The sequence below is a fragment of the Talpa occidentalis genome, unplaced genomic scaffold (assembly GCF_014898055.3).
Source record: "Talpa occidentalis isolate TD23 unplaced genomic scaffold, MPIMG_talOcc4v2.1 talOcc4.8, whole genome shotgun sequence".
In the NCBI taxonomy this organism is placed as follows: Eukaryota; Metazoa; Chordata; class Mammalia; order Eulipotyphla; family Talpidae; genus Talpa; species Talpa occidentalis.
The window spans coordinates 80,738,011-80,760,652 of NW_023605194.1; the positions used below are offsets into that span (position 1 = coordinate 80,738,011).

At 35.5% G+C, this 22,642-nt stretch overlaps 1 protein-coding gene across 1 annotated transcript in view; it reads right to left on the minus strand.

Annotated features, from left to right (window-relative positions):
* The window catches only part of LOC119233607 (complement factor H-like), a 47,120-nt gene that overhangs the window by 10,763 nt on the left and 13,715 nt on the right, over positions 1-22,642 (minus strand). Inside the window, exons 5-12 of the mRNA XM_037496102.2 lie at positions 20,259-20,450; positions 17,865-18,035; positions 15,538-15,711; positions 10,072-10,266; positions 9,477-9,653; positions 6,803-6,985; positions 5,039-5,215; positions 418-594 (exon numbers count right to left, since the gene is read on the minus strand). Of these exons, the coding sequence (XP_037351999.1) occupies positions 418-594; positions 5,039-5,215; positions 6,803-6,985; positions 9,477-9,653; positions 10,072-10,266; positions 15,538-15,711; positions 17,865-18,035; positions 20,259-20,450 (1,446 nt within the window). The remainder of the gene's footprint in view (positions 1-417; positions 595-5,038; positions 5,216-6,802; positions 6,986-9,476; positions 9,654-10,071; positions 10,267-15,537; positions 15,712-17,864; positions 18,036-20,258; positions 20,451-22,642) is intronic.

Consider the following 22,642-nt stretch of genomic DNA (forward strand, 5'->3'; position numbering starts at 1 on the left):
AAAACACCATCGTTCGAGATTAACAGATTAACATAGTTTAAATTTGATTAAGCTGTTCATGTAATTTAATTGACTGTAAGCTGATTTAATAATATTTAAACACAGTGAAATGAGGTATCAGCCATGCTGTATGGAATATCCAATAATAATGTTGGAATTTAGGTAATATAAAAATAACAAAAGTAGTCCCTCTAGTGTCACCCACCTTGTATCTACTACTATAGATACTTTTGCTACATATTTCAGAGCAATTAAAATTCTTAAATAAGGAAATCTGAAATATCTACTACCCAATACATGTCCTCCTTTTTCAGCACTAGGTTATAGACCCAGTGGAAGCCAACAGAAATCAAGAGAAGAAAAAATATTGAAAGCCAAATTCTAATTCTTGTTTCAAAAATTGTAATTAATATTTACCTTTACATGTTGGAAAATTAGGGGACCATCCAAAGTGGTAGCACTGAACTGAATCTGGTCCAACTCTGAAACGGTCCAGTCTGCAGGATAATTTTATCACATCTCCAATTTTATACTTGTTTTCGGAAGGCCGAACAGTTAAATAATCATCTAGTTTGGGAATTTTACATTCTCTTTCTATAAGAAAAGGTGAAGTAATTTACTGAAACTATCACTGCCCAAATAAATCTTATGTATGTCATGAGGTACCAGGTGCTGCATATACAGAGGCGCATCAGATAAATCCTCCCTGTAAATTCATGTGAAATTCTCTATGAAATATTGAAATATTGCACATCAATATATGTGTCCTGTAAATTTATTTGTAAGTTCAATTTGCTTATAATGTGTTGATTTTATAACTGATATTTATAATATTTAGTGTTATATTTTGGTACCCTAAAGAATACAAGTATCTTGTCATATTAAAAAATAATGATAGAGGTTTAAAATTGAACACAAATAAAAATTAGTATTTGTTTCATATTATTGGGGAACTGGAAAACACCAAAACCATTTCCAATATAGTTAGAGAAATATTAAAAATCACTTCATTAAGGGCCTCCCTGGTGGCGCAGCGGTTGAGCGCTGGGTTGTGAAGCTGCCCAAAGCCTCTGCTGCGCCGGTTCCATCCCTGGCTGCTCCCCAGCCACCGGAGGAGGGTCCCACATGGCATGCAGAACTCTCCTGCCATGCCCGCTGCTCCCCTCAGCAGTGTACTTCGGTCCTTCTGCCTGCTCTGCTCCCGCTCTGGCTCTGGTGAATTCTCTCACCCTCCCGCGCTTCTGACTGTACCCAGTGCTTGTATGTATAAATAAATAAATAAATCTTTAAAAAAAAATCACTTCGTTAAGTGAATAATCAAATAGAAATATAAACAGATCATACTGAAATATAAAAAAAAGAAGAAACATTGTGTTCAAGGATGCATTTGTATATCCATAGTGTCCTGAATATTTACATAATAACCATCTATTTTAATATATGATAATTTATACTATATTTTAATAAATTGCTTCTTTTCCTGATTGAGTTAGGAATTGTGAAACTTTCCCTAAAATTTGTAAACTTTGTGCAATTTGTGATATTGCTAAGTGTTTGTCAAAAATCATTTTTATTTGGAATCCTATCTGGAGAATAAATTTATAAAATTATTATAAAAAGAACTGGTATTCAAAATTTAGAATCATGCTAAAAAGAAAATTCATGCTATGTAAGATTCAACTATTGGACATACTTATAATATTAGAAGGTAAGTGTTTTTTAAAATAATGACACAAATAAAACTCAACGCATTTGCTTTAGGTTTGATGTTGAGTTTTGAAAATTAATTGAGATTTTCACACCTTGAATGAGAAGCAGTGGGATTTCTTTCCTAAAATTCTATCCTGTGTTCTGCAAAACAGTGCCTTTATTTGTTGTGTCTTTGTTTATATATTTTGTGCTCATTTTATGTGAATTTTGTATCTTATCACATTGCAAAAAACTTTGCCTTAACAACAGCAACAAAGAGATCTCAGCTGTTGGTGATTTTTCAACTGTTGTATTTATCTAAAGATGTCTTAGGGAATGTGATTTAAAGGAGAAATTGAATGAGCATTGTTTGCCTGAATGGGCAATATTTATCTTTAGTCAGCAGTGAAAATCCCAAATCCTAACACTGATATAGTAAGTCTTACTTAAATATCTTCAATAGCTGCTTGGGAACTGTGACTTTAAGCAAAACAATGTATAACCAAAGCAGGTTTTTGAATGATCTGCTTTTGATTCCTGTCAGCCAGAATTGTGTTGTTCTCATTAACTTTTTAAGGAAGGATATTGAACAAAATGATATATTCAAAGAGCTGCTATACTTGGAAATGTTATATGAATTTTTTTTAATCCAAAGTTTATGTGCATTTAAAGGTTCAATAGACATGGATTGACTTAAGGGGTTTTTGATAACAATTCCTTGGGAAAAGTTCTAAAAACAGGAATCCCGGAGCAATTGCAATAAATTCAAGTATCAGTCTGTGTGCAATATTCTGCTATATGGTTAAGGAAGTTGTTTTTAAAAATTACTAAACTCTTATGTCGCCATTCAACTTCTGGAGTCCCACATTGTGTTGTTGAATCCTACCAATGTGCCACATGATTATAAAAATATAAATAAATATATAATTTTAGACAAACATATTTGTAATAGAAAGCCATAGTGGACACATTAATCACTCCAGCTTCAATATCCTCTCCATGTTTTCCTGGAATTGCAATATTAGCAGTACCATGGAAATTATATGTTCATGATTTTGTATTCTTTCTTTAAAAAGGGCACCTCAAATTTACAAAAGCTTCTGTGTTCATAATGTATGATCTGCCCAGAAAAGAAAATCATGATTATCTTAAAAGCTTCCCTTTTACTTAGAATAAAGCCCAAACTCTACTGAACCATTCCTTGCCTACACTTGCAAAGCCAACTTACCTCCCTCTCCCAAGTCAATCCAGACTCCAGGCTTATGATCTTTGAATTTTTAAAATAGGTGAATTTTTTTTGCTGCTTCAGATGTTGCCTATGTCCCTATTTCTATGCCAAATGCTTTTCAGGCTTTCTTTGTATAGATATCTTCCTATATAAGACAGTGCTCTCAATCCCTTCCCCTTTACCATTCAGTATGTTCTCATGACTCTCATCTTTTTTTGTTTTTCATATTCCTTTCACCACATAATTTCTTCTAGTAATAACCTGAACTTTCTGTTCTTTCGCTTAACCAAACTTCTTGAAAGCTATATACCACATGTTAAATTTTCCTAGTAATGATTTTTCTTCAGAGGGACTGTGTAGATTCTGCTCTTTTTTATTTTTTTTTATTTGCTTTCTCTTCGTCTTCGACACTGTTTCTGTTGTGGCTACTCTAGGTAGTCAGAGCCAACAATTTTTTTAAAAACTGTTTTCTAACATGACATATCAACTGAATTAGAAATATTTACCACTTCAACTATCATAAGATGTAATTAGATTACAATTTCTTGGGTTTTGTAAGGTAGGCATGATGGCAAGAACTTTATAATGGCAATGCAGTGTAATAACCAAAACAATCCTTTGAATTATTAGAGACTTCATGAATATTAAAATATTTTACAGATAGAAGGCATGAATAAACTCCAGATAGTCTTGGTTGTTGCCCTAACTTGTATGCTTAGTTAAGTTCTGAATTGGACTTGGAACCCATCTAGATTGATTCCACAGGCTTTACCATTATTCAATCTATCATGATCATTATCCATCAATCATTTTCTCCTTTCCATATCTGTAACAACATTCTTTCTATCTTTTTTCCGCCTGATTCTCTGGGTTCTCCTTTTTCTAACTATGTTGTCGCCATTTCTCTTTTGTCTCACATCTAAATGTTAGAATGATCTTTGATCGGTCATGAGTTCTCCTCTTTCTTCATTCTGCATTACTTTTCCTATTTGATGTAATTGCTTATATGATGATAACCCCAAATATATATCTCCTGGCTACACCTATATATTCAATTCTGTCGTTTAAGATCCAATTTAAAATGTCTGTGGGTAACTCAACCATAATGTACCCACAGCAAAAGTAGTGATGTTCCTCCCCAAATCTTTTCTCTTCTGCCAGCACCACCTTTCAGAAAGGCATGCCTGTTTAACTACTTGCTTAAAAAAAAAGTTCAAAAAAAAATTGAACATACTTGGGAGTGCTGTGACTCTTACTCTTTCTTTCACTTAATAGTTAGTAACATTTTCTATGTTTTCTAGCACCAAAATATATCCCAAATCTGTCCTTTGTTCTGTATTTCCTCAGCCACTACCCTATGCACTTTTTATCTCTTCTTACCATAAATGGACTCCAGAATCTTCTCTTGCCAAGCACAAGCACAGGGAAAAGTTACGTTCAAAAATACAAATGCCTCTTTTAAACTCCTTTATGATGTTTTACTAATAATAACATTAATACATATACTATCTTCCCTTGCCATTATTCCGTTGTATTCCACCCATTCTTAGCTTAAAAAATCCCTCACATGCTGAGTAGAATTGGCTCACCCTGAAATTTCCCAGATATTGTTTGGTTTTCAAAGCTTTGCTCATACTGTTCCCTTGATTTGGAACACTACATACGCTCAATTTCCACAATTCAAACCCTGTTTCTAATCCCGGAAAAAAGGCAAATGGCAAACAAAGTAGATTTGTGGTATAGTCCACAGAACATGATAAAACCAGAAAATCAAGAGCTTCTCTCAGGACCTGCAGAAACTCAGGAGCAAAACAGCTGAGAAGTTGATAAGAAGCTATAATTTTGCTTGTGAGTGGCCAGTTTAATATAATTTGAAAGCTAGCATTTAGAATGACCTAGACAATTATACTATATTCATAAATCTATCATGTATATGGCCCATAGAAAACATCATTTTAACACACACTGTTAAAGATAATTATTTTGGACATCAAAACAACCTCATTTATCAGTTAATAACAATCAGCAAGTGACACCTTGATGTTAATCATTGTCCCTAAAAAATGACTCTATCAATTTTACTAATTCTGAAAAAAGGAATACACCAAAAATAGCACTTACCATGGCATGTAGGTTTATCAGACCAACCATTGTCACCACATATTATAGAGCCAGTGGTGCCTCCATCTGTGTTCTCATATCCCTTGTCACATTCATATTCCACTTTGTCATTGAGTTTAAACCATCTGCTGTCGTTTTTCGGTCTGGCATGCTCGAATACTGGCATATCACATGATTCTAATGCATGATACAATTGAATATTCCATTTCTAATATTATTTAATGGTCAATCTAATTGAGTCAATCCCATCCCAAAGAAAATGATGTTATCAAAGAGTATGATAATATCAAAGAGTATACTAATTATATAAAAATAAGCTATGTCAATGATAAATCACTGTCCTAAAGCTTACCCACAGTGAAAAAAAACAGTTTCTACATTTAAATTCTCTGAAAAGTTTATGTTAAGCACATTTTTATCAATTATGTTTCTGCCTTTATGCCATGAGAGAACAAAATAGACCATTACAGATATATTGTTCTTATTATTACTAAACAGAATAGCATTTTGTGAATGAAGATGTCAAACTTAGTAACAATTGTGACAACTAGACCAGAGAAAAATAGATTAATTGCAAAAAGATTAATTTTCAGTAATATGAGTAAATTGTTAAACATTCTATAAAGCTGTTTACTGGAAAAATATTAACTTTAAGGCATAAATCTGATTTAATATTCTCAAATATTTTCCTAATGTCTTTGTATTCTTTATTAATTATCAAGATTAAATGTAGAGTTCTATTGTTCATAACTAGATATAAGAAAAATAAAGTATTTAAATATAGTTTCAATGTTCACTAAGTGCTGCCCTACAATAATATTAATAAAATATTTAATATTCCCCAATTTTATAATTTCTATAGACAGCTAGCCTAAAGCTGCTAAGAAATAAAGCAAAATTATACTAATTAGGTAAATAGAGATATTTTCTGTTCCATAAAAAGAGTGTTATAATGGATAATTAATCACAATTTAATATGAGATGAGTTTGAGCTAGGGGCAACTATATCACATATCTCTTTGACTAGAATCATAAAGCATAGAAATTGTCAAAAAATGGAAATGGAAGGAAAACAGGAGAAATGTGTGTCTTAAATATCCACTACAGTAAAGTGACTATATTAAATATCACTTTTAAAATGTCATTGAATGACTTTGGGGTTAATAAAAGTGAGCAAGTTCTTAGAAAAATCTTAAATGTCTAGATAGTGGAAAAGGAGAACCTTGAAGCAGAACGTATTTTGGTGTTGTCTAGAAGTATTTCTCTTTATCCATAACTACGTAACTACATGGAATTTATGAAAATTTTCTAGAGGATTTTTTAAAATGGGCCTACCCTATAATATCAGACTTCTACATTATACAAGTTATTTTATTCAAAGATCATGCATTGTGCACCCATATGTTCACATACAAGTTTACATTTTATGTCTAAAAACAGAGACTGCCATATAAAAGTTGGATTACCTAGAAAAAAGGTACAGTAGGGACAGAAATCTCAGGTAGAATAATTGAGCTTACACCTGTATACACATGAGTGCCCCTAAGGATATTTTAAAGTGCAAAAAACTTGACCTAAAAAAGTGGATTGGCATTATACTCTTCTGTTAATTAATCTTAAATGGCAAAATGTTATGTATTTTTTCAGTTATTTTTATTTATCTTTTCAAATAGAGCCATACAGGCAACCCCACCCCAAATAATTGTTAAACTAAACTTTCTACAGTATCATTTTGGTGATGAGCAATAACAATTAATTACTTACTAATGCATCTAGGTTGAGCTGACCATCCGCTTTTCATACATTTAATTGATCCTGACATTTTACCATCTTCTGTTAAATATCCTGGTTTACACTTATATTGTGTTTCTTTATGTAACGCATATGTAGTATCAGATTCAGAAATAAAACCATACTCAATTTCTAAATCTCGTTTTGAGCATGTTTCTAAAAGGGATAAAGCATATGGAAAAGGTAAGAATATGTTCAAAAAACATTTTCATAATGGTTCAAATAGTATTACAACATAAAAATTAAGGAGTCATTCTTGTTCAAGTCCTTGTGTTTTTAAAAAATAAGGTGAATTACCAAGATACAAAGCCAAGATATGGTATTCATTTCTTTTTGGGGCAAAGTAAATTTCAAATATTCAGAATCACTTCTAAGAAATTATACACAGGAGCACAAAAAGATTATCAGGCATCCAAAGGCAAAGTAATGAACCCAGACATACTCCTCATGTATTATATGAAAGTTGACACAAAATTGATCATGTATGCAAAAGCAAAATATAAACATCTAAAAGAATGGATGAAATTGGTTTAGGCAAAAAGGTTTTAATGTACACCTAGATAATTAATTACCCATGAAAAATGAATTTGTGGTCCTGCCTGTTTGCCTACAGGTTAAGTCTCAGTGCTATCACAGCTGTGGCCTGAGTTTGATCCCCAGCCAGGGAACTATCCCACATATGGAGCAGCTGACTTCTGTCCTGCCCACTGCTCCCCTTAGCAGGGTATTTCAGTAAATACACCCATCCTGCTTCCCACTTTGTCTCTCTGGTGAATCCTCTAATACCCGGCACCTCTGGCCTACACCCCTGTTCTTCTACACAAAAATAAATTTAATAATCTTTAAAAAAAAGAAGAAAAAATGAATTTGTGTTCATACAAAAACCTATATGTGAATATTTTTCAGTGGAAACATTCACAAATGCCCAAAATTGGAAACTACCCAAATGTTTTAAATGAGTGAATGTACTAACCAAGTGTGGTACACAATACAATGGAACAAAACTCAGTAGTAAAAATAATTACGATTGGTATGTAACAACATGAATTACAGATTCAAAAGTAGACTAACCAGGGCCTCCCTAGTGGTGCAGCGGGTTGAGCGCAGTGCTGCGAAGCTGTCCGCAGCCTCCTGAGGGCTGGTTCGATTCCTGGCCGGCCAGGGAGAATCCCACGTGGCGTGGCAGACCTGTCCTATCTGTCCCGCTGCTCCCCTCAGCAGTGCTTTCGGTCCATCTACCTGTTCTGCTCCCCGCTCTGTTTCTGGTGAATCACCCTCCCGCGACTCTGTCCTGTACCCCAGCTCTTGTATAAATAAATAATAAATGTTTAAAAAAAAAAAAAAAACTACACTAACCAGATAACACAGTGTGTGTTAGACCTCCATCATTTGGGATCAAATGTAAAACTATTGTTCTCTTTTGGGGACATCTTATTTCCTTAACACTTCATGTTTTTTCTTTAAGTTTTTAATTAGTGTCCTTGTGTTTGAAGTAGTCATTTCCTCTAGTCTTTACTGACCAACATTGGAAGAGAAATACCTCTGTGAATAATGTTAAGGATTCAAAGACTTTTTCTTGGACCTTGTTTATGGATACACCTGCTCATCATGTATTACTCTCACTAGAAAGGGAATTCTTAAATTGCCTGCCTTTTCTCACTCTTGCAGAGTCAGTCTGGCAGCTGACACTTTCCTGTTTGCTTATCCTGAAACCATGCTGAATGCTGAAGCCTGTGTTTTGTTCCCATTCCTGAGTCAAATTAGCTTTCTCTTACTCACTAGCCATCTGTAAAGACACACATTTTGACATGTGCACAGCGGCCTGCCAATGGTGTGGGTTGGGTGAGGTGTGCAGAGAATTGGGGTGCCTGTGGGTGAGCAGGATCTGTAGTGCAAGTCCCCATGGCTAGTGGACAGGCTTCCTAATAAAGGAAGGTTGCCCGACGTTGGTAGGAGTTCTGTCCCTTTATGAATTCGGAGGCCTGGATGCTCTGTTCCAAGTTTCTCCCACCCCTTTCTGCTACTGCTGATCTCTCTATTGTGGGCTCTTGTGGATGTGGTGAGAAAGAAGGGGGCCTTTTTCTAAATGTCAAGCACAGCCTAGGAAGCTGGACACTCACACATTTTTTTTCTTTTCCCCACTGGAGAAACCATGGACTGAGTGCATCCTCTTGGCTGTGCCTCTTTAGGGGAGGGGTGATACAAGTTAAGTGAAACTGTTACTGTCATCCCCTCCAGTGCAGCCAATCTGGAACCAGTTTGTTCCAACAATGTGCTGAAACTTCTTTGCTTAGAGTTCCAGATTCCCACAAAGATACTCTTCTTTACAGGTAATTGTCAAAAGCAGTGCCTTTTGTGGAGAAGATGGTAGAAACTCCTATACGTCCTTCTTGCTGATATCACTCTCTTTTTACAAGTTTTGTCCGTGGATCTTTTACTGTCTTCTTGACTCTGTCTATCAATAGCACATTAATTTTGCTGTGTACTTATCAAGAGATTGCTGTGTCGACTCATACACACTTGAAAAGAGTAAAACCAAATAGATCCATTGGCAAAACAGAAGTTAATTGAAACTTTTTGCTGCAGTTAAGATACACAAGTCTTGGGAAATCATCAACATACTGGGTTCTTAGACACCTGTACTTACTGACTTTAATGCATCTGGAAGGAGGGGACCAGTCATTCTCTGTACATGTCATTGTATTCTGCTCATCCTCAAGACTGTAGCCAGGAAGGCATTCAACACGTACAGATTCACCCTGTAAATACCATCTTGGTCTCAATGGATTGTTTCCATTTTCCAAATAATTGAAAATACATTTTCCTAAGGATCACAAAAAAGATAAATGAAAATGAAGAGGCCCATATGTTTGATTAAAGTAGAAAACTAAAAATATATTTACAATGCCTAATTGACAATACATTAACATAAAAAACCCACTAATGCTTCTGCCAAATGTTTGTTTAAAAAGATTAAATCAATATATGAAGTTATTTAACATGTTTTTAATGGCTAAAATGAATGTGAATTATGTAGATATTTATATAAAATCCCTAGTTTTATTTCCCATGTAATTTTCATGAATAGCTTCTCTTAAAATCATGGACCCATTTTGTTTTTTTTTGGCTCCTAGCATTCATCTCTTAGCCTTATTTTTGTCAGAGAAGCCTTAAGTGTACTCTCTTTTCTGTCTCCATCTTTTGAAAGATATATAAACACAATTTTAAAGATGTTTACTTACTGAGGCATGGCAGTGCTGGCTCCCATCCTTCTGGTTTGCAAGTAATTGTACCCCAAAATTGTTGTGAAGGGGTCACAAAATTTTCATCACACCTATAGTAATAAGAACGTCCTGTGGATACTGGAAAGTATGGTCTATAATATGCTTCATCATGTAGCTGTCCATGTTTAATTTCTGGAAAATTACAGGGCTTCACTTGCAATATGAAAAAGAAATATAAATCATGTTTTACCCAAATAAAAATTAGAAATTGTTTTCTCTATGAATTTTCTTATTTGCATAATTACACTTATTGCATTGGGACTGTAGGTCAAAAGTGTTCAAAATTGAGGTGATAGTGGAGGCCCTTGGTGGTAATGATAAAATTATGTGTGTATATCTTATGATGTATAAACTTATATAAAATCTCTCCAGGAAGAACTCTGTACAGAACTTTTTAATGTAATCTCCATAAGAGCATATATAGTAGTGTTGTTTGATTAAAGAAGCACCTTGATTGGGAAATGAAGATACTGATTTTATCACTCATTATATTTATTTTCTTAATTAACTTTTAATTGAATTGATATTTGAATACCCCTATCTGGCATTGCCAATGTAGTACACCCACCACCAAATTACTAAAATAGTCCATTGTGCTCCCTTCCCTCTATCTTCACTTCCCCCAAGCCCTCCCCCACCGTTGCTCCCCCCATGAATGTTTCCGTTTTATAGTCAGCTTTCAAGGGTTAGTTTTTAAGGTTGTCTTTACCTGACCCTTGATTTAGTTACTATTATTCCACATATTAGTGACACCATCCCGTATTTATCTTTCTCGTATTGACTTATTCACGAAGCATTATCCCTTCTAGTTCTATCCATATTGTCGCAAATGGCATGAGTTTATCTGTTTTGATCACTGAGTAATATTCCATTGTGTGTACACATATATATATGTATATATATGTATTTATAAACCATATCTTCTTGATTCAGTCATCTTTTTTGGGCACTTAGTTTGTTTCCATAATTTGGCTGTGGTAAATAGTGCTGCAATAAACATGAGTGCATGCTTCCTTTTGAATTAGTGTGTTTGAATTTTTTTCAGTAGATGCCTCAAAGTGGAATTATTTGGCAGTGTAACAGATCCATTTTTAATGTTTTGAGACACTTCCACACTGCTTTCCATAAGAGCTGGACTGGTCTGCATTCCCAGCACCAGTGCAAGAGAGTTCCCTTTTCTACACATTCTCACCAGCACTTGTTTCGGTATTTTCAACGTGGGTCCTACTCACAGGTGCAAGATGGTATCTCACTGTGGTCTTGAATTGCATAGAGAGCCAGCAAGATGCCACAGAATAAAACTAATCAAAACAATCAGTTTAGCAAAGTGGCAGGGTATAAAATCAACACACAAAAATCAGTTGCCCTCCTATATACAAACAATGAGATGGAGAAGTTAAGAAAGTGACCCTATTTACAATCATAACCAAAAAAAAAAAAAATAAATACCTAGGAGTAACCTAACACAAGAGCTAAAAGATTTATACAAAGAAAACTCTTATACATTGTTAAAAGAAATAGAAGACCCAAAGAAATGGAAAAATATTCCCTGCTCATGGATTTGAAGAATCAATAGTGTCAAAATGGTCATCCTACCCAAAGCAATTTACAGATTCAGTGCAATCCCAATGAAAATATTAATAACATTGTTCAAATAACTGGAAGAAACAGTACTGAAATTCATATGGAATTACAAAGACCCTGAATAACAGAAGCAATTCTGACAAAAAAGAAAGAATAGAGTTATCATATTTCCAGACTTCAAGTTATATTATAAAACCATAATAATTAAAACAGTCTAGTACTAAACCAAAAGCAGACACAAAGACCAATGGGATAGAATTGAGAGCCCTGAAATAAACCCCACCCCACTATGGGCAGTTAATCTGTGATGAAGGAGCCTAGAACATGCACTCATTTTATCTTCATTTCCATTCACATTAGAATCAGATCCCTGACTTTTTTCCCCTGGGATCAAGTCAATATAGGGAGATAGTGAGGTCTTTCTTGATCAACATTCATTATTTTTCTATTTATCAAAAACAATTTTAAATACAGAAAAGCGTATTTTCCATTGATCACATCATAGAGAAAAATACTATTATTCATAGTTCAAAGCAGCTATTGCGGGAAGTTTTGCTATAGTTAACCAGAGAAAAGGACATGAAATATTTCTTATTAAACAGATCGTTAAGATTTTCATAGGCATTGACTAAATATTTATAAATTTAATTGGAGATGAGGTATTTTAATGTCATAAATATTTGTAAAGAGGTACAATACCTATCATGTTGAGTATTTGCTATATATTGAATAATTTGTATTGTATATTTGAGTGATGTACTATAAGAACAACTTTACATATATTTTCAGAAATATTTGCCTTTTCATGGTATGATTTATTTATACTTCAGCAATTTTAATATCAGTGTAGTGTTAGCGTTTCTCTGAAAGATGTTATGAGAAACTATACAACGCATTAAAAATGTTTCCACACATATACACAAAGTGCTCCCTATCATCTTCATTCCTTAAATTCACTTTTCTATTTTTTTTGTTTGAATCAAGAAAATTTTCAGATCGTTTCTACATACTTTTCATCTGGATTATAAACTTTGAATCCTTGCATATACTGATGCCTTTCTTTAACAAAGATTTGTTTATGATGCTGTTTTGCATATAGATTTTTGGCCAGTGGTCCATAACTCTCATTCTTGATAATTTTGCTCACTTTTTGAAACTTCAAGTGTTGAGATTAAAATGTTTATTTCTTTTTTTTTTTTAAGATTTATTTTTATTTATTTATACAAGCACTGGGTACAGTCAGAAGCGTGAGAAAATTCACCAGAGCCAGAGCGGGGAGCAGAGCAGGCAGAAGGACCGAAGTACACTGCTGAGGGGAGCAGCGGGCGGCAGGAGAGGTCTGCGCGCCATGTAGGGCCCTCCTCCGGTGGCTGGGGAGCAGCTGGGGATCGAACTGGCGCTGTAGAGGCCGCGGGCATCCTCACAACCCAGCGCTCAAGCGCTGTGCCACCGGGGAGTCCCTAAAATGTTCATTTCTTTTGAGTAACATTCTAATTTTTTTTTGCCTCACTTTTTTGAGATTTAGGTTATTTTCTCTTCATCCTCAATTTTACCAATATTTATCTTGGCCATGTTTAAATATTTGGATTTACAGAAACCGATTCTTAAAGAACTCAATAAAATTTGCATGAAACTGTGAAGGAGGAATTTGAACTCTGGAGGTCTGATTTCAGAACAAGTATGGCTACCCACTTCCAGTGGTGATTCATAGGATATGAATAAAATAAAGTCGACCCCTGAGATTTCTTTTAAAAGGTGCAGGAAGGGGCCATCATTTAAAGTATTATCATTGCAAAATGAATCACTGCTATTTTTCTCTCTTTTGGTACATTCAAATCTTTATCCCTCTAGTGAGATCAGCCCTGAGGCAAATACAGCATTTCATAAGGGGTAGGAATGACACTGAGCTTAGCAAGATTTAAAACAGCCTCATTCTCCCTCTGGGCTTGTGGTCTCATTAGCAGTTATGGGGTCCATCAGTGTTTTAACTCAATTTGATCACGAAATTGATTAAAATATTTACTAGATTTTGAAGCTGTTTCTAGTACTTGTGTAATTGATTCCTCAAATGCAAGCCCAGGATCTTATGGTTACCACTGCTAAATATCATATTGCTAGATTCAGCCTTAAACTCAAGATTCTATTTGAATGATGAATCTTTCCTACTGAAGATTCACTGTCATCACCTCCTGTAACACTTAGTTTGTATGGCATTTCCTCTAAACTCTAAAACTGTTTGGTGACACAAATGAATAATAGAGTTGGTCTGAGAACATCGTCCTGCATCTGAGAACAACATCAGTTTATTTAATTTTTATTCTAAACTATGTGATCAACCATCTGACTTGTCAATTTCCCAACTAAAATGCAAGAACTTCATCAGTTCCTTGTGAAATAATTTGGCTGAGATGGAAATACCACTGGGCTCATCTACCATTTTCATAAATTAACAATAAATCATAAATATTTATTTTATAATTGTTAGCACATTGAAGTCTTATTTCATGCTGATATCAGTTTTCTCTTTGAGGGAACTTATGGTATGAAAACTCCTTTTGGACTTTAACTCTGGAATTAACTTTGAAGTCATTAACCTACTATATGTAGCATCACATTTTCCGTCATGGAATATCCATTTTAATTGTGGTGCATCTTCACAACAAACTGTGAAATATAAAGATAAGTAATATGATTGCAGAGGTGGAAAATATTTGAAAACAGACAAGAGAAGCATACCCCCAAATCAAATATTCTGTCAAATTATATGGATTTTGCTGAAAATGGTAGTTTTAGGAAATTGTACAACCTCTTCAGCACTCATTCTTCAAAAAAATGGAGCTTAATTCCCCTCCTCTGTGTGTCTGGATTAGTGAGTCACTTTTAAAGAACAAATATGCTGGGGCCTCCCTAGTGGCACAGGGGTTAAGTCTTAGCACAATCAATCTAGCATCAGCCACTGTGGCATGAGTTCCATCCCTGGCCAGGGAGCTAACCCACATGGCACAGCAGACCTTTCCTGTCTTGCCAGCTGCTCCCCTCAGCAACGTATTTCAGTAGATCTGCCTGTTCTGCTCCCTACTCTGTCTCTGGTGAGTCCTGTTACTTCCCACACCTCTGGCCTACACCTCAGTTCTTGTTTACATAAATAAATAAAAATTAATCTTTGAAAAAAAGAAAGAACAAATATGACTGAACCACCAATGTGTGTCCAGGCATAGATGGTATGGAGGCTTCCTACTCTCAGATCACTAGGTCTGGAGAGTCAGTTGTCCTTTAAGCAACCTGTGTAGAGTCCAGGTGGGCAAGTACTAATGATTTCTGTCAAGTCATGTAAATGAGCTCTCCTGGAAGCAGGTCCTCCAGAGCAGGCCCTAGGCTGGGCTGACCGCAGCCTAGCTAACATCCTGACTGCAAGACGGAGACTGATTCAGAGCTAGCCTGTTCAGCCACTCCCAAATTCCCGACCTTTAGAAGCTCAGAGATGATAATGGTTTATGTTTTTAAGTCAATATGCTTTGGAAAAAAATTGTTATATAGCAATAAATGACAGGTGTCTAGATTGTAGATGCTACTACTATTACCTAGTGTTTAGCTCAGGTATTAGAATTATATTAGTTCGAGAACTATGTATTTATATACATATATTTAACATTGACTAGCCAAAAAAATAAAAAGATTTACATTTATAAAGTATTTTTGATCCCATATAGAATTGGTTACTTTGAAAATCAAAGAAGCTTCTTGCTATATATACAATATGACAAATATTTTGATTAATTGTATCCACATTTCTGTGCTTAATTGAATTAAGAAGTAAATCAGGCTATGAATGGAACTTACAGCTACACCTTGGAGCAGGTACCCAGCCTGTAACAGTGCATTTTACTTTATTTCCCCGGGTTGCATGATAAAAGCCATCTTTACATTCATATGTGATTTCATCCTCAGTTCTGTATTTGGTCTTTACAGGTTTGTAGACAGCATTTGGAATATAAGGCTTATTACATGTTACTTCTGAAAAGAAAAAAAAACATGTGTGGATAATGTAGGAATGACTACCCATTCAAATAACCAAGTACATGAAAACAAAGAAAGTGGGTATTATTTTTCTTTCCGATCACAGCACAAAATGGGAATAAAATGAGCATAGCATCATCTTCTTTTTTTCTTTTCTTTTACACCATTGTTCTTTTTGAAACAATATTTGTTTCCCACTCCGCCATCATGTGTAGTCCCCCATAGACTTTCCTTCACCAGTCCACCCATGCACCATCAGCACAGTCCCCTGTGCTCCTCCCTCCGTCCCTCTGAACATCATATTCTCAGTGTATCACTCATATGCCCCCATATCTCTCATCTAATGTATTTATGTCCCCTGGACTCTTGATTTCTCCAAAGTCATCACCTATTTCATGATACTCCACTTGGGGCTATGGGTTCAGTGTATATTACTTTAGCATTCTTTCCACTTTAAGCTTCTTGGCTTCTGAAGTTCTCATGTAGATTTTTATAAATATTCTGAATTTTTTCCTTCCAGATTCTTGGTAGGATCGCTTGTCCCTGGCCAATTGAAATAGGCATGCCATAGACCCAGTGAAATTGCTATCTCCAGTCTCCCATCTGTTAGTTATTCTTCAGTTTACTGCTAACTGGCTTCTAATATCTACTCTGTGTTGGCACTGCTCTGACTAAAGACCCCCAGTTTCCAAATCCCCAAATTCCTTGTATTTGATATATTGCAGTGACTGGTGTCTATTATGGGCTTCTTCATTATGTGTTGTACTGGACAGATAAAACCCTCTGTCATCTTCAACAGTGTTGGCCACTAGCTTTTCAAGTTCTCCTGTGCCTTACATTCTTATGTTCTCTTCATTATTACCTTTGTCTGAACAATGCTATTTTATTTATAGCTGCTCCTCCTCCTCTGCTTTTCTTAATTTTTAGACACTGCCTGCTTCTAAGATCTTAGCTCCTACCTTTTTCCTGCTTATTGCCCTACAACCAACACAATAGCCTCTTTTTGGTCTTCACACATGCCATACTTATTCTGAAGTGTGGATTCCTGTTTCCTGAAGCTTGTTTCCTCTAGAATGTCTTATTGCCGTTGATCATCAATTCAGAGACATCTTTTCTGAAGACCCTACAGATACCTTGTGAATGAAAATTTGTGCTTTACAGATGTTTCCACATGAGGATTTGTTTTATTGTTTTTCTTCTCACATTCTCTGTGACTCAAGACATGTCTTTGATTAAAAAGCTGTTGCTCTGCTAATAACTTCTTTAGTGAATCCAAATACACATATCCAGCTTCAGCTTCACACTGGAAAGGTCCATGTATATAATTGAAAGGCATACCAAACTTATTATGTGTAATACTAAATTGTCACTCTTCTTTCAACAGAAAGAGGTTAATGCCAGAGGGCTGTGTTTTTGCTTTCTCTGCTCAGGTACCACAGAATTCACGAAGACAAACAGCAGGACTCTACACACCATCAGCCTAACACTGATCTAATATCTAAAGTTTGAAATTTTTCCTTCTAAAATGAGGTAGACTAATTAGAACACAATATTCCAGGCATAATTTTTGCTGAGCAATGAACACAATTCAGATGAATTTTTTGATTCTGTATAATACCTTTTCCTTATGCAACCTAAAAATGTTAGTTTGGTTTTTTAGTGTCATGATCACCACTGATTCATATCAGACTTGTGGTTAGTGAAATATTTTTCTTCCACTTAATTTCCTTGTCAACTGAGGGTTTCCTCTTCTGGAATTAATATAATCTACTCTTGTGGGCTTTGGAAGAACAATTTAATTATTTGAGAAGTATATATACCTGGGATTAGAAAGCCTGCTATATTGCTAGTTCTGCCATACACTTGGTTTTTGACCATAAACCAACTGAGCTAATAAAAACTTCTTGTCTTTTTTTATGCCCATTGAGAGAGAGAAAGAGAGAGAGAGAGAACATGCATCATACCAATTGATCTCAAAATGGACCTTGCACAAATGCAATTTTAAGATATATTGTGTTTGTAATAGTTGGTTACTATAAACATTAATACTCCATTGTGCAAAAATAAACTGATTAGCTAAAATGATTATATGGATTAAAATCATTGATAAAGTATATAACCAAAGAAATAGAAGAAATATATAGTGCTACCTTCACATGAGGGTGGCGGAATCCATCCAGATCCCCTGCATACAGCATCTCCTTTTTCACTGTATTCAAAACCTCTATTACATTTATATTGAAGTCGTTCATTTTCCTTATAAAATTTCTTCTGAGCAATAGAATATCCATTTGAAATATCTGGTAACTCACAGGTAATTTCTAAATAGATGAGATTAAATTAAAAATGTTTGTTAAATTCTAAAGGGCTTGTCCAACATAGTTAAATATAAGACACAGATTTTTTTTTAATTTTTTATAGAGGCATGTTTTATTTATTTATTTATTTGTTTGTTTGTTTGTTTTGTTTATACATGCACTGGGTACAGTCAGAAGCGCGGGAGGGTGAGAGAATTCACCAGAGCCAGAGCGGGGAGCAGAGCAGGCAGAAGGACTGAAGTACACTGCTGAGGGGAGCAGCGGGTGGCAGGAGAGGTCTGTGCTCCATGTGGGACCCTCCTCCCGTAGCTGGGGAGCAGCCCGGGACGGAACCGGCGCTGCAGAGGCTGCGGGCAGCTTCACAACCCAGCGCTCAACCGCTGCGCCACCGGGGAGGCCCAAGACACAGATTTTGATTCCATTAGACAAGTGAGGCAACCAAGCAAAAGTTCTGTTTTGGTTTCAATGCTTGATGAACAATATATCTGTTATTCTTAACATTTTCTTTGTTAAGAATATCTGTTCATTTTCGAAGAAAAGTTAAAATGTTGATGAAAATTATGTTATTGTTTTTTTCTGGCTTGAGGATAATTTTTCCTCTTAAAATAAATAGTGGTCAGTAACATTCATCAGCTGCATATATAAAATTGAATGTAGATACAAGCTTATTGTGATGAATATATCACTTGAGTATCCTGCAAAAAATTACGTATCTTGCATTTTTTGATGATAGTGTAATTCGTGACAAAACACTTAGTCAAAAATTTAATTTATTACATTTCCATTACATTTCTGGAAAGCAACTGACCAACTTCTGTGGCCTATCCATCCAAGTTTTCTTACAAACATTTTACCCAAGGATCATAGAAACAATGATTAATTACCCATGTCCTACTTTTCCACCTTTCTAATCCGCTTTCCTATTGGTAATGAGTGACACTTTCCTTGTCACTTCATTGCTCCATTTATAATCCTTGATTCCGGATTCAGTCTGAATAAAAGCCAATTTCTCCTGGTGTATGTAGCACCTCAGAACCCCATGCTGGACTGTCGTCAATCTTTTCCAAACGTATCCCCTACTTGTATTTTGTAGGCAGTGCCTGAGAACAATGGAAATAGGGGTGCTTCCCACTCAATGAAACCTCCCTGAATTTGCACCTTCCTTTTATGAGCTTCTCCAATTCACATGCTTTTTCCTCTCAACATCTTCTAAAAAATTCTCATTTTTCCTGTGTAATTCATCTTATGTGTCACTCATTTCCAGAAGCTTTCACTAAACACATAAGTGTAGTTGTATGAAGTATATCCCTTTCACGAATGTCCAGCATACATAATGTTTGATATAATCAATATGAATGTATTTATCATTACTGACTCAAAGACATTATTTTGTTAGAAAGAGTTCTGAAGAGGAATGCTTTCTGCACCTCATTGTAGTAAAGATTAAGTATAAATAATATGGAGATTTTTAGAAAACATTAAAAAATAAATATGGCAGAAATGGCAAAGTATGGTGCATTTAAATAAATTGACCATAATGCTTCATTATAAAAGCCAGTATCATCAGATTTGTCATGATGCACAGGTCAGCAGTATTACAGCTTAAAAAAATCTTGACTTACAGATCAATATGCTATAAAACATCAATAAAAGTCAAAGATTGATGTAATGGATTCAATTCAATTCATGCTAAACTCTTAGTGCAAATGTATAAGTCACTTTCCATCTGTGTTTTTCAAAATCAGAAAGTCATATAACACATCAAAATAGAAATAAATGATACATTTTTCTACTTTCAGATTTAAAAAAAGAGGCCAAAAAATAAAACCTAGAGCAAAAATGCTTAATGTGTTATTTTAGACAAAAGAGCTGAGCACAACTTGATTATTGTTAATAACACGGATATTCGTGTCAGATAACCTAGAATTCAATCCTCTACCATTTATGTAGTCATGATTTTGGACATGTGATTTAACTTATCTGCAACATGTTTTCCTCAATTATAAATTAGAGGTGAAAGCAGAAAGTGAATCATAAAGTCATTTTGAAGGTAAAGTGAGAGTACACATGTAAGGCACTTAGATCAAATGTTGGGAAATTGTATGTGCTTAATAAATGAGCACAATTATTCATATTCTTTAGAATGCATGGTGGTTTGAAATACATGTTTTCATGTTAAAGACTTAAATTCTTCCAACAATCAAAGGAACAGAAAATGTATCTTACCCACACATTTTGGGATTCCACTCCAGGTACCATTTGCAGAGCAATGTATTTCTTTAGGTGCCTCAAGCTTGAAACCTGTATTGCACTCAATCCGAACCACATGTCCAAAGGTATATTCCTGGAGGTCTGATTCTAATGCACCACTGATAATTCTCCCATTCTTTGGTTCTGTCACTGGTAAACACTTAACAACTGAACAAATAAAGAAACATAACTTCTAATAGAATCTGAAAACTCTGTTGTATTAAATATGCACATGTACATATATGTATGACATAACAAGATTGGAGAAAATTACTTAAATTTTTTATTTTTTTAAAGATTTATTTGTTTATGTGTATAAGAACTGGTGTAGAGGCCAGAGGTGTAGGGGGTGAGAGGATTCACCAGAGACAGAGTGGGGAACAGAACAGGCAGGTTGACTGAAATACACTGCTGAGGGGAGCAAAGGGTGAGAAAGCAGAGGTCTGCTGCTCCATGTGGGTCAGCTACTGGCCAGGGATCAAATGCATGCTGCAGTGGCCGCAAATAGGTTCATAGTGCTGGGTTTAACCCGTTGCACCACCAGGGAGGCCGGAATTATTATTACTTTTAAAGATTTATTTATTTATTTGTTTATTTGTTTATACACGAACCGGGGTACAGGCCAGATGTGAGGCAGAGATAGCAGGGAACAGAACAGGCAGACTGACGAAATACAATGCTGAGGAGAGCAGCGAGCGAGACAGGAGAGGTCTGCTGGCCATGTGGGTTTCTCTGAGGCCGGCAGGGGTCGAACCGGCACTGCAGAGGCTGTGGACAGTCTCACAGCGCTGCGCTCAACCATCTGTGCCACCAGGGGAGGCCCCCCAAATTTTTTTTTTTTTTTATAGAGGCATGTTTATTTATTTGTTTATTTGTTTGTTTTGTTTACACATGCACTGGGTACAGCCAGAAGCGCGGGAGGGTGAGAGAATTCACCAGAGCCAGAGCGGGAAGCAGAGCAGGCAGAAGGACCGAAGTACACTGCTGAGGGGAGCAGCGGGCGGCAGGAGGGGTCTGCGCGCCATGTGGGACCCTCCTCCGGTGGCCGGGGAGCAGCCGGGGATCGAACCGGCGCCGCAGAGGCCGCGGGCAGGTTCGCAACCCAGCGCTCAACCGCTGCGCCACCGGGGAGGCCCCCAAATTATTTTTATAGCTTTTTATATAGCTTTTTGTCATAGATAAATGAGTAAAAAATAATTAAGTTCAACTAATTCTTTTTTATGGGAGTGGACAAAAATATTACTACTTTGAATAACAGTTTATATTGTTGTATTATCAATGTTAAATAATTGAGCAATATAAAGCCTGGAATAATTAACTTTCCATTTAAGTCCCAGAATAATGTAATACTGTATTCCTAAAAGATATAAAACAAACTTTCTGATTATATATAATTGAAACAGTCCTTAATCTTCCCTCCTTTTCCATATGAGTGCTCAAGATAATTTGAGTTTTTCTTTTAATTTGATTTAATATTTCCCAGTACCTCCTACATTATGGTAATTCAAAATTTATTTTATAGTGGGATGATGCAGAATGCTTATTAAAATGGAAATTCTGTGGCCATCTCTCTTCCCTGTCACCTCAGATATGTTGATTGAGTAGGTCTTTATAACCAAAAATTACAGTTTTTAGCAAACACAAGTAATTCCAGTGTAGATGGTCCTAAAACATTTATCTCCTCCTCTTGTTTGCATGAATGAAATATCTTTCTTTTCACCTTAGACATCAGACATCAGATTTTTGATAACACATTACTTCTTATGCCCCTTTCCCTACCTGCTTTTCTCCCTGTTTCTCTTCTGCATACACTTCCCCTTCTCCTTCTTCTATTGTCCTTCTCTCTTCTTTTTTCCTCTCTCTCCCTCCTCCTCTCTCTTCCCCTCTATTTACTCCTCACTGGAACTAGGAAAGATTATTCAGATTAACATTTTTATTTTCATGATAACTGGAGACTGGGATTCCATCCTCAGTCTTTGGAAACAGGATTGGCTTTTGCTCATTCTCACTGTTTGCTTTATGGATCAGTAAGAAAGGGCGAAGCACTCTCCTAGTTCCTACCTTTTTTCAAAAAGACTAGGACCACATGAAAGCCTCTCTTTGTAGGCAAGCAAGGATACATATCTAAAACATGTTCTCCATTTCAGATGTTGCCAAAGATCCCCGCATTTGTGAGGTTACTGGCTGAATGCCTCTTCTTAATAATGCTGAAATTCAGATCTTAATGTAAAAAATGATATTTGCGGTATATCTAGTTGTTAGAATTCAGAAGAAATGAAAAAGTAATTTTACATTTCATATCCTTTAATATTTTGAATATTGTATCAGATGATACTGTATTCATATTTGCTTATTCAAAC